The sequence below is a fragment of the Lathyrus oleraceus genome, chromosome 2 (assembly GCF_024323335.1).
Source record: "Lathyrus oleraceus cultivar Zhongwan6 chromosome 2, CAAS_Psat_ZW6_1.0, whole genome shotgun sequence".
Taxonomy (NCBI): domain Eukaryota; kingdom Viridiplantae; phylum Streptophyta; class Magnoliopsida; order Fabales; family Fabaceae; genus Lathyrus; species Lathyrus oleraceus.
The window spans coordinates 422,613,594-422,626,757 of NC_066580.1; the positions used below are offsets into that span (position 1 = coordinate 422,613,594).

General features: G+C 31.8%; 1 protein-coding gene across 1 annotated transcript; it reads right to left on the minus strand.

Annotated features, from left to right (window-relative positions):
• Nucleotides 1-9,959: 9,959 nt before the first annotated feature.
• Nucleotides 9,960-12,091, minus strand: LOC127119901 (uncharacterized). The gene is made up of 4 exons (XM_051050266.1): nucleotides 11,929-12,091; nucleotides 11,310-11,617; nucleotides 10,878-11,057; nucleotides 9,960-10,753 (listed from the first exon to the last, which is right to left on the minus strand). The coding sequence occupies exons 2-4, from the start codon at nucleotides 11,550-11,552 to the stop codon at nucleotides 10,100-10,102; spliced, it is 1,077 nt and encodes a 358-aa protein (XP_050906223.1). The 5' UTR covers nucleotides 11,553-11,617; nucleotides 11,929-12,091; the 3' UTR covers nucleotides 9,960-10,099.
• Between the last annotated feature and the right edge of the window lie 1,073 nt (nucleotides 12,092-13,164).

Genomic DNA, 13,164 nt, shown 5'->3' on the forward strand with positions numbered 1-13,164 from the left:
TTCTTTTTCTTTTATTTTTAATTAATGAATACATGCCGATTTTCCCTAAATGCCGGCACGAGAATGTTTTGCATGAAATACTTCAAAGAACTAGGATCTAACTTTTCGTTTACCTATCAACACTCTAACTTCATCGTCATTCTATGTGCATAAACCCTAGGCGATTTTCATCGTCACTCTCTCATAAAAACTCTTCCAACTGTTGGTGATTTTTATCGTCACTCTCATTAAAACACGAATATCATCTTTATTTTCAACCTTAACTGAATCTTCGTCATCACGTTTAAGGTACTTTTTTATCATGTTTTTGTTTATATTACTTAAATGACTTTAGTTCATATCACTGAAATAGTTTTAGTTTATATCAAAATGAACATCATCTATATTCTCATACAACATCACTGAAATGATTTAGTATCACTGAAATGATTTCTCTTGATCATTATTTTTTCATTTTGATTATATCTCATCAGTCATGGCCAAACCGCATTTGTTTTTCATTGGTGTCTTTCCATTTGTTACCCTTGCATTAGTTTTTCACTTGCGTTAGTGTTAGTATCACTGAAATGACATCTCTGTTATTATTATTTATTTAGTTAATCATGAGCGATACGACAAACAACTCTCATATAACATCAACGACTCACCTGGAAGATGTTGGTGTCTCGATGAATTCAACATCCATGACTCATATAACTACCTCTACAAATACACAATGTAAAAAAAAATCTAGAAGTGCCACGATGTATATCAAGGTGAAAAAAGCCCACGAAAATGGTATTCGCTTCCCGATTAAAGGAATATGAAAGGGTATCCGTAAAATGTACCCTCGATGTACTTGAGGTATACGTCTAAGTTAAAAATTTGTGTTGTATGTTGTTGTTATTATTTTTGCATTTTAACTTTTGTATTGTATTTAAGTTTTTTTAATGATGAAGAAACTGAGTTCATTGGATTTACCCAACTAAACAAATTCAAATCAATTGGACATTCAAGTGCAGGTAGTTGAGAAACTAATGGGTGGTACAAGCACAAAAGAAAGTTGTTTTGTCCATCAAGACAATAATGAAATCACACCATAACAAATAGATAACATTCAAAGACTAACAATGATAGTAGAGAGTCTTCCAGATCTCTGCGAGAATATTAATTTAAGTCATGTTTCAGATAAGTATTACGTACTTCCTAAGTCTTCTATTATGAAATTTTTGAGAGGGGGGGGGGGGGGAGTTGAATGGCTAGACGTTACCATATTACAATTGTGGTGTTCGTATTTATATGCATATGTTCTTGTACTTTAACAATAAATATTTGATTCTTTCAAGTACTTGCATGAGACGTGTGTTGAAAGATATTTAAGAAAATATTATTTCGTATATCCAAATATCATTAGCCTTCATGGTGGTATGGTAGCAAACAATATGAAGATTTACGTAAAAGACATGTTGTTATAAGAGAACAAAAATGTTATTTGGTCCCGTTTTATCACGCGTAAGTATATATTAATTTGTGTTTTCATTTATAAATCAATTTTATACATATTATTAATTATTCTGAATGTTTATGCAGTAATCGTTGACAATTAATTATTATATGCTCGAGGCAAAATATTATAGTTATGCTTTGCTCTATGCACAATACCCTTAATGAAGTTATGTTAAATGTTTTGTGTGGGTAAGTGGTATTAGTTTTTATTCAAATTTGACATTTAGTTTTGAATAGTTTTTATGCATGTTTAATTTTTACCGACATGTGTAGAGCGATGGAGGGATACAGTGCAATCAAACGTAATGTAATTGGTAAAAAGCGAATGACAATTTCTCCAAAAGTAAGTATTCCTTGTGCTTTTTGAATATCTTTTATTTGTGTATTAATTAGTAACTATATGAACATTATTTGTAGTCGAGATGACAATCCAACAATTATTCTTGTGGATACTATTTTAGAAACACATCCATGCTATTATTACCGAAGACATTACAAATGGATGGACCAAGCGTGAAGTATTAGCTTAATTCATATACATGTAACTTATGTATATTTCTTAAGTTAATGTTGTTGTTGTTAGCTTATCATATTTTAAACTTTGTTTTAATTATTGGAGTTTAGTGACAAAACACCATTCTCACAATAAGATAAATATGATATTCGATCAATTTGAGCTGATGTCTTCTTCTTATCTTGTCATGAATTTCAACAACAATAGTTTTTCTTTTTTTATAAGCTGAATTTGTACATATAGAGGTTTTGACATTTTCATGTGCAAAACTCTAACTTTTGTATTATGTGTTCATGACAATAATGTAAATTTGTACATTTGATTTTGCCACAATGTAAATTTATAATTCTGTATAAAAAAAATACCAATTTTCTTATATGTTTCTGATTTGATATTCTGTGTTAATTTGGTATTTTCAGTAACAATTTTATGGTTTCTGCATGTATACAAAATGATACAGGTCAACCAGTAAAATAAAATTCAAAACAAATTTATATAGCAATAAAATTGATTAAACCCCTCGGTTAAAGTCGAACACCGAGGTACAAATATAATATATTATATGAGTTATTGAATAAAACCGAGAGGTATGTTGCGTGCGCTAGTTAGTTTTGAAAATAAAAATATGATGTTGTTAGAATTGCCATCCAAGGCACAGCGGAATTTAAAAATTTCTCCATTTAGTGATACTTACGAATGGGCATGATCAGTGATAGAATCGTTACCTCTTATGGCGATTCAAACCTTTGGTGCAGATCTCTTGTAACGATCAAAACCTTGGATACAAATCCATGGAGCGATCACGAACGTTGAACGATGACAACGTCTCTACTCAGTCCACACGAACGGGTTCCTTCAATCTCAGTGCTAGCTAGTACGAATGAAGGCTTTGAGTGAGAAAGAGAGGGAAACGAAATTCCAAGTCTTCACATGAGTTGAGTCTGAGTGATAATGCTTCTACCCAAGGGTTCTATTTATAGAACCACTTGTGTGGGCTTCAAGCTAAAAAGCCCACTTAAGTGTATTTTGGCCCATATCTCATAATATGCCAAAATCACTTAAGTATTTGGTACCTTACCATATTTCGTTTCCCACTTACGTGCACCGTACCTTACGGTGTTCCTTAGTTACTCTATTTCTCATCAATCTGTCCTTGTGTGTGACCCTGTAGGTTTTCGCGACGTTGGCAATTATATTAAATCACGCATTTAACATAATAAACAGTGAGCGGTATCTAGCAACACATCACTGCTACCCAAGTCACGAAAATGTCATGTGATCTGACAAAACCTCCCGTGATAATAATTATGTGTATAATTACCCCTTTGCCCTTATGTTTATATTGAACACAAGGTATAGACCGTGTCATCCTTGTCCAGTTCAATATTGGGCCCATAGACATTTATCCTGTTACGCAGGATGGGCAAATTCCATCTAGGTCACTCATGTCCCTCAGCATGCTTTGTGGAGTACCTATCAACTTTCTTCATGGTTATCCAGTTACGGACAATGTTGGATCAACAATAAAGCACTCGACTTTACATCTAGGATCCATATTGGTTTCAGGTCGAAGAGTGGTATACACCATTATCACCATGAGAATAACTTATGACACTTTGCATAACTTTCTATATAGTATTCTCATAGTGGGTCAATCCGGTATAAATATTACTCTTAATATTCATACCTATGTTTAAGACTTGATAACTCTTTATCCATGATCCATGAGATGTGATCATCAGTCTACAAACATAATAGTCTTAATGCTTTAATGTTATCCCACTTCACAATAAAACTCGACTACGGATACTTTAAGAATAGTGTCCTTATGTTTAATGTGCTCTCATGATTAAGTCACACTTAATACATTAAACGGACTATCTATTCATGGGACTTTATTAATCAACCATAATAAAGAAAAAGCCTTTTTATTAATTAATAAATAATTCAATACAAGTACCAAAAGTATTGGCCTCTAGGACTTACACAAACAGTTAGGGATTGAATTATTGATCTTTTCCATTTTAATCCCGACTTTATAAAAACCGAAGGATAAAGCTTTTACTTTTCATGTCACCCTTCGTTACCTCGACATTGCAATTGATGTAAAATTTATTTAATGTCTAATATGACATGTGTTATTTGTAGTACTGTAGGGTCAAAAATCACTTAGCATGATCGTTATTCTTTTTGAAGAATATAAGATTTTTTTAGACTTTGGACTATTCATAACCAATCCAATTTCAACGGATTGCAACTCAAAGATTCCGCCACGAGAGAAACAAATTCAATTAAAGGAATGCAATGCTGAATATGTATTTGAGCAAGAATATCATTGTCACCCCACATCCTAAAGATTTTGTTAACCTTAGAGAAATATTACATTGATTTTTCAATCTCGAATCTAAAGTGTTTAGTTATAATGCTATGAGTAGTTGACGCATAAACACCGCATATTTTATGTCTCTTTCAATGTTAGGCTTCATTAAAAGTGAATAGATTAGCAATAAGAATTTTCCATATCTAGGCCACATGCATTACGTTTTTATTTAACTCTTGCTCATTTTTGTAAAACCGACTAATACGTGTCATTTTTTATACCTAATCTCTTTTTAGTGTAGTATTTTGGTTTTGTTAACATGCATTTAGGGTTTCTTAAGATGCAATATTAGAATTAAATCATCAAAGCCCTAAATCCAACTAACATTGATAAATAGTCTAAGCATAAAATATTTTGTTTACATTCTAAAATGTTTCCTATATCAAATATCTATTTTAAATACAGAAAAACACTTGAATAAAATGATAGAAATTTCTTTCATATGAATCAAATGATTTGTGTTCATTGTGTACGATTTTGGTCGTTCATTGTAGTCCTTCTCGCCTCGAAAAATAAATCCATCAATTATACATTGATAATACTGAATTTATATTAAATATAATAAGTGAAATATGATCAAGTGTCATGTTAAATGGCTACCTGATTTATCAAAATGGAAGTCACATTGAAACAATTTGAAGATCAAATTAATATTTTAAAAAATTTAGATTTCCAAATTTATCAAAAAGTTTATTCAAGAATATCTCATTGTAAGCATTTAAGCACAAGAGCATATGGTAAAACTAGTGGTTGCTGTTAACTTCACCCTCCACACTTAGAGCATATGCATAAATAGAATATGTGCTAAAAGTAGAGTAAGTTGCACTTGGACATGACATCAAGACCTTCATGTATATATCTTTTTTCATTGCTATATGCACCAAAACTGCTTCAATGGGGAGTGTAGGCATATGCATGTTTGATGAAAAGCTAATAACCTAATACCAACTCAACTTATAATGCTTGCTTTTCTTTTGTCCCTAAAAAGACATGTCGTTGACGTTGTTAGGAATTAGGACAAATGACAAATCAATCTATAAAAGATATTGGTCCCTTTAGGACCATCCACTCCTAAATTCAATATTACAAAGATTGTGACAGGAGTCACAAAGTGAAATAGAAATATCGACATAAATAATATAATATTTTAATACTAGGCTAATCTTACCCCACATCATCATGTTGTGCTTTATTTAGTGACATGGACTTCCTTTAGTCCAAATAATTCCATATTCAGTCACATGATTTCAATCACAAAATCTTAATTTAGCTTGTGTTTAATTTCGCATTAGTCTTCCTTAAAATCATGGCAAAAATTAGGACCACGACAAAAAAAAAAGTAGAAGTTACACTTTATAATCGATAGAAAATGCGGTGGAAAATATCTTAACGTATATTTGATTATGCGGTTTAAAAAATTAATTTTGAATGAATTGATTGTTTTAAATTAATTTTAATTAAAAATAAATTAAATGAAAAATGATTTATGTTATAATAAATTTATATAAAAATAATTAAACAATAAATTTTAATATAAAAATTATGTTTAAATTATAAACTTTAAGTTTAAATGCATAATCAATTCTAGTAGATAAACCAAATATCTCAAAATCATTTTAAAATTAATTTTATATTTCTTGAATTGTTTTTGTCTTTTTTAAAAATTAAATAAAACAGGCGGTGGCGATATTTAGCATTTTCAATAAATATTATAAAAATGAGTTAAATTAAGACTCTAAATTAGGTCCAATGTGTAAGCATGAATGGTATGGTGAGGATCATATATTGATTTCCAACTTAATGAGACAATATATGTCTAGAATAGTGGAATTGTGTGAAAGTAGATAAACAATTTTCTCTACATAGGTCCACCATCTTAAAGAGCCTTAAAGGTACAACTACTAAATTTTCTCGTGATAGACAATCAAGATATATCATAATTCCTACCTTGGACCCCAACCTCATCTTGAAACCGACTTGTTAAATTCAGCCTAACACGTCTCAATATGTAATTTATATGTTATATTTTGGAAATGTTTAAGCATTCATGTAAACTTAATTAGTTATTATTAGTAAAAAACACATTCATCTAAAGTTACAATTTCTATTTTTATATAAGTATGTCTTTGAATAAAATAAGTAAAAATATTTTTTGAATTGACAAAAATCAATAATTGTAGTCGGCGGCGATGCCAGAGCCGCGGTCTAACAATCGGTTTGAAGCTTGACAATGTAGATCAGTAAAACATAAGTTGCGGACGGCGGGATGACAAGTAAAAAGTTGTTAGTGGTGGCGAACGGTGGATGAGTCGTGACTGGAGTTTGGTTGGTGGCGACAAAAAATATCCAACGAGCGGCGGTGATCGGACGACGATGATCAGCAGTCGGATGACAATAATCCCAGTTAAAGAGATAATTATAGAAATTCCTAACTAGAGAGACAAAAGAAAGACGTGACAATACTAGTTAGTGAGACAAATGTAGAAATTCCTTAGAAGTATTCCTTGGAATGTGGCCGATCTTAAAGAGGTATCTAAGGAGATTGTGAAATATTTTTAAACACTTTAGATTGTGAAATATTTTTAAACACTCTGGATTTGTGATATATAGAGAGTTGAAGAGATTGAGAAATACTTGAATAGAAAATAAGTTTGTTCCTGAGAACTTGAGAAACTATTTTCTTTCAAATCATTTTTAATATTTTGTAACAATTTTTGGAAATATAGTGAATAAGAGAGGTCGATCTTTCCTCCATAGTAGACCAATTTAATCGAATTGGATAAACAAACTTTTTGTGTCCTCGTATTTCATCTTTCTCTTGCTTTTTGTGGATCCTACACTATAATTTGACTTTTTTTGTTTGAGGCCATTTAGTTTGATTGTCATTAATATTTGTCACACTCATCATAGCTCTCACATAAATTAATATTATTGTTAAATTTTAAACGAGAAGGTCTAGGAGTGGTTGAACCTTTAAATTTCAAAAAAGTAATATTTATGTTGGGTGAGAATATTGATAGGAAACGGTCTAAAAGGGGGGTTGAATAGATCATTACCCAATTAAAAAAAATTCAATTTTAAAAAAACAAAATAAGAGTTTTACGTGCGGAAGCAGAAACAAAATAAGATAGAATATTAGAAACTCATAAAGAGGATTTCTAACCAAGATATTACAATGATATCACGAGGGAAATGATCCCTTCAAAGATGTAATCAAATAAGATAAACAAAGTTGCTTAATTCAAGCAATTTAAACAATTAATGTAGAAGTACTTTGATTTATAATTTAATTAATAATTTAATAAATTTGGTGCAAACCTATGTCTCCACAATAAACCAATAAAAAAAGATCTAAATTATAAGACATACAAACGATGTTATGATGCAACGATTACATAACAAATGCAGAAAATATGAGAGTGAGAGAGAGAGAGAGAGAGAGAGAGATCCAACAATCGTCCTCATTATGCCTACCTCACTCTTAAATAGTTTTAAAACCTATTGGAAAAGAATCGCGTTTTCCACTATTTCAACCGTTAATATACAAGTATTTTGATATAATGAACAATCATCAATCTAAACACTAATAACCGCACCGCCTTAGCCCACGCAGATCTCAAATGACAACTCATTTTATTGATGCAGATACTCAACTACTAACATTTAAGATCCTCAAAGATCTTGATCCAATAATCTTGCTATCCACAATAACATACTTCAAGCTTCAATTCTGCAACATCTTTTCCGTAGATCTGACGAGGACTTGCCGGAGCGATTTCCATTAGCCAAGAATGATTGGACGACTCACAACTTTGTTATGCGACAACCTTTACCTGGTTTCACCAAATTCTTCAATGGATTATAGAGAAACTCTTTTCTCTTTTAGGATAATACACAACCAATATCCATGTCTAAGAAACAATTCTTCCATCTGATACATACAACAAAACTTCAAATAAAAACAATAGACTCTCTAACGTACCATTAAGATGTCTCTCACACTCAACCTTTAAAGTTAAAGATCCATAAAAATGCTTTCTTGAAAAAAGGTTAAAGACGATGAATAGAAAATGAAGAGTCTCACCCACCCACAAATAATTTCTCATAGGATCCACATTCTATGAGGTTAATCGCAAGATATCAACAAGGAGATATGTGTTGGTGAATGAAGAAACACACTTGGATTCTCTTAAGATTTTTGAAAAAATGGATTTCTTGATTCTTAGTGAATATCCAGAGATTGATTAATTCAACCCATTCATTGATCAACTCTCCACTCTTGATTTTTTTCTTCTACCCTAAAAATACACAAGTGTGTAACAAAAGATTGTGTTAACCTCTTAACAATAAAAGAATATTTGACATGATGGATGACTAAAAGGTATTAAAAATGTGAGTTATATACTTAGGTGGTTCCAATGTTATTGATAATTTATGATTAATTAGTGGATACTTTCGTGACAAGAACAAGCTATAAAATTTGAGGTCAAGACATGATAGATTCTTGAATGTTGTTTTAAAGCACTTTAATAAGTTTGCAAGAGACTTTAATAAGTTTGCAAGAGACTAGAGATAAAAACGCATTTGATAGATTCTTGAATGTTGTTTTAAAGCACTTTAATAAGTTTGCAAGAGACTTTAATAAGTTTGCAAGAGACTAGAGATAAAAACGCATTTGATCGCTTCTAGTATGGTGCTAGGAGTTGAGTTGCCAAATTTTTTAAGGTATAACACTAGTGCCAAATTCATTGGAATAGATTTTCAGACACCCTTTAATAAGTTTGCAAGAGACTAGAGATAAAAACGCATTTGATCGCTTCTAGTATGGTGCTAGGAGTTGAGTTGCCAAATTTTTTAAGGTATAACACTAGTGCCAAATTCATTGGAATAGATTTTCAGACACCGTAGTTGTATCATCTCAGAGAAATAACACTAGTTTCAGACACCGTAGTTGTATCATCTCAGAGATACAATTATGCTAACCTTTTTTATATACTTTGAATGTGGTTGAAGAGTTATAAAATCAAAAACAAAAACCTTTGAAGAGTTATCAAATTCAAAAACAAAAACCTTCAGTAGTTGTATCATCTCAGAGATACAATTATGCTACCTTTTTTTATACTTTGAATGTGGTTGAAGAGTTATAAAATTCAAAAACAAAAACCTTCAGGAAAACATTTGAAAGCAAAGACAGTCAAAGTTGGTTGAAAAACCATATTTTTGGGTTTGTTAAAAACCATATTTTTGTTAGACTACCAAAACAGGAAAAAGTAGTTGAATATCTCAAGGTTGAAGTTTCAACGTTGGTGACACTAGAGCCGCTATTGCCTTTGTAGCAAGAGGTCAGAGCTTGAATCTATTCAATATTCCATATCTGATTGTCTTAAAATTTGAATTGAACCTAATTCAGATGAAAATTCTGTACTACGTAGTATCAGAGATCTTGAAAAACCTTATACTTTTACCTGACTCGGACCATAGAGAAAGGAGGAGAGGAAAAGAAAAGAAAAACTGATTAACCATCTCTTATAGTTTCCATGTTTACTTGCTGGAAACTTGAAAAAAAGAAGACGTAATATATAACCACAGACAACCAAATTAAACATACTCCTCTCATTTTTTACATGCAGTATGAATGATACACTTACACACAAAAAAAGAGACTCATAATTCACATTATACTGCACATAATAAAACACAAACTAAAAACAAAAACAATATCAAACTAAGGATAAAAGACCAAATCGGATTATGGCTTGGTCTACAAAACGCAACACCAGTGGAGCCAACATAGGTGCCACCCTTGGTAGTGTAGGGTATGTTAAAGTACCAAGAATGAACCAATTGAAGCTTAAAAGAGCAACAGCATCAGAAGCAGGTTTGTTTCTAATACTGAAGAAAAACTGCACCACACTCTTCAAAGACATGCCTACAACAGCAAAGAGAGCCACAACTAGAGGCATGCAAGGATCATCAGCTTCCCAAACAGTCACTCCTACAATAAGCGACAAAATCGCGCTGAAAATCGATCGTGAAATAGCAACTTCTCGACGATGATCAAGTACTTCACGCACTTCTGCTACTGCATCCTTAGAGACCGGTTCTGGTTTAGCCGGCGCAGATTTTTGTCCTGTTTTCAAGAGTTTCAACAGCTCGGTTCTAGCTTTGCTCTCGTCTTGCCATATATCTTTGCGCGAGAGAAGATCCTGAAGGGAAACTTCACTTTCGCTATAACTGGATTTCCATGGCAGGGTAGGAGGAGGAATGCTATCATCAACCTTTCTGTCATTATCAATGTTTTGATTTTTCAAGTTCCAGTATCCTTTTCCTTGATTTTCTTTGAGCCGACGATTTTCGTTTATCTGATCCCTCAACTGTCAACAAGACATAATAACAAAATATAAACGTAGCTCGCCGAGAATAGCAGAGATTTGAATTTCTTAGTGATTGTAATTTTAGAAACATTGCTGATAGTATCACACTCTTTGCTATATTTACCTTTCCCTCTAAGTTTTCAATTTTGGCAATGGTCAAATCGTGTTCCTCTTCGAGCTCTGCCAGTAACATCTCCATCATTTTGCATTCTTTGACAGCCAACTGGAACCGTTCTTGAAGTTTCTTCTGATTCCACTCGAGACTCTCCATCTCAGTCTGCATTCGATGTAGTTTTCGTTCCAGCTGCATAATATTAGGTAAGCCCAATGGGCAGGCTTCTGTTAGTTACAAATTACAGTTAGTTAGGATACTAACAGAAACTAGCAGAGAATCAATCCATCATACTAACAGTATTATCAAAGGTATCTCGTCTGTTATTGTTCCATTTTTAGTATTGTGTCTCGTGTCAGTGTCGTGTCTGTGTCTAGTGTCTGTGTCTCCAATAGATCATATCATTGATAAATACAAAAATTAAAGTATAGAATAAAAACTAACCTGCCTCTCCCTTTCAATGGAACTCACAACTCTTGCAGGTAAGAAGAAAAGCCCCAACACCGATGAGACAAATCTCAATATTATGTTCACATTGAAGATTATTGCATTTCTAAACAACTCTGTCCAAGTGTTAATCACAATTAATCCAGTTCTGATAGGAAAAAAACATACCAGCTTAATTATAGTGAAAACCCTTGTCAACAAGAGTATTACACTAGCCAATAGCTCTGAAATTAGTTCCATTATACAGTAAATTATGTGATCTTCCTTCTTAATAATCACATGTTCAAAACTTTCATCACAGTATCCTGCAATATCAGTAAAGTAATTGAGGAATTCTTGTCAAATACAATGTTTCATCATTTTACCTAAAAACACTAAATTGCTAAACAATTTGTAGAATAGCACACTTCCACAAACATTGATTGATAGTAGAAGAAAACTAATTCAGAAAATTTGCAACAAAAAAAAAAACTATAAAAACAAATCATCAACATGCATAAACTTGAAATATCATCCACAATTGCAATAAGAAATTGGAAATTGAAAAATATAAAGCCAAAACGATTATAAAAGGAGGTAACCAAGAAAGAGGGGTTTGGATGGTAGAGATACTTACAGAGCGTGGAAACAGAGAAATACATGGAGAAAAAGGTGTGAGAGAGAGACAAAGAAGAAGTATATCTGTGAAATGAAAGGAAACTTGTAGTGTTGAACTTTTGAAGACAATGCATGATGTATAGGTGGCAACAAAGTGTTTTCGAGCTGCCACGTAAAGAACGAAAGGATATATGTTAAGATGTTAAGCTAACATCAATCCACTCATGGAATTTACATTTAATGTTTCAATTTAAGAAATCTTTGTATAAGATCATAGTGTATAAATCTTTGCATGTTTCCATAAAAAAAAAATCTTTGTAGTGTTGAACTTTTGTGGAGAATTTTATAAAAGAAATTGATATAAACACGCTTTTTTTATAAGGTAAATATTTAACTAAAGACAACGGACTTTTGAGAGTTTAGGAGGGGAGTTTTTCATCTCTTTATAATTCATTGGAAATATTACTAAAAACAATTTATTCTTATTCCTAGAAGTGTTTGAGGATTCAGATAACCAAACCAACACTATTTATATTTTATCTGAATTTTTATTAGGATTGACAATTAGTCGGTTTGGATTAGATCCAAAATTTAAATCTGACACAAACCCGGTTTTGGTATAAAGATTGATTTAATCGATTTAATATTTATTAAGTTAAATTTGATTCATTTATTAAAAAATTCACAAACATTCATTTTTTATTTTTTTAGAAATTATTCAAAATTTTAAAATAGTTCAAAAAAAACTTTTTATTATTATTACGTGATAACATTTACAATATTATTTGACATTAATTTGGTGATTATCATATAAATGGTCCACATTTCAAAACAGATGGTCCAATATCTGTTTCAAGAGTCTGAAGTAACTCATGAGGATTGTCTCATTGAAAGAAAGTCTGATAGTCAGACTAAAGGTCCTTATAACTTTGAAAAACCTATTGGAGTAAGGGAGAACAATGGAAATAGTTTTTCTCATAGATCTAAAAGTATGACTAATCAACAACATGTCATGATGCTTGATAAATTAGAAGCGGGTGCACTGAAGTTTATATCAAACAAGTATGATCTAGATGCCGAGGGAATTATTATTAGGACTGTGAAAATTCTTCAAGTTGAAGAATCCCATATCAGGTTTGAGAAATCATGATGGTGATATCGATGTGCCAGACACCCTATCTAACATGTTGACTGAATCTCAAGTGCATAAGGAAGTTGATGGTCATGTCATTGAAGATGTTGAGGATGATAATAG

Coding starts and splice junctions, on each gene's coding strand:
- LOC127119901 (XM_051050266.1), bottom strand. CDS start 11,552: ATGGAACTAATTTCAGAGCTATTGGCTAGTGTAATACTCTTGTTGACA. Junction 11,058..11,309: donor CCATTGAAAGGGAGAGGCAG/GTTAGTTTTTAT, acceptor AATATTATGCAG/CTGGAACGAAAACTACATCG. Junction 10,754..10,877: donor TTGAAAACTTAGAGGGAAAG/GTAAATATAGCA, acceptor TCTTGTTGACAG/TTGAGGGATCAGATAAACGA.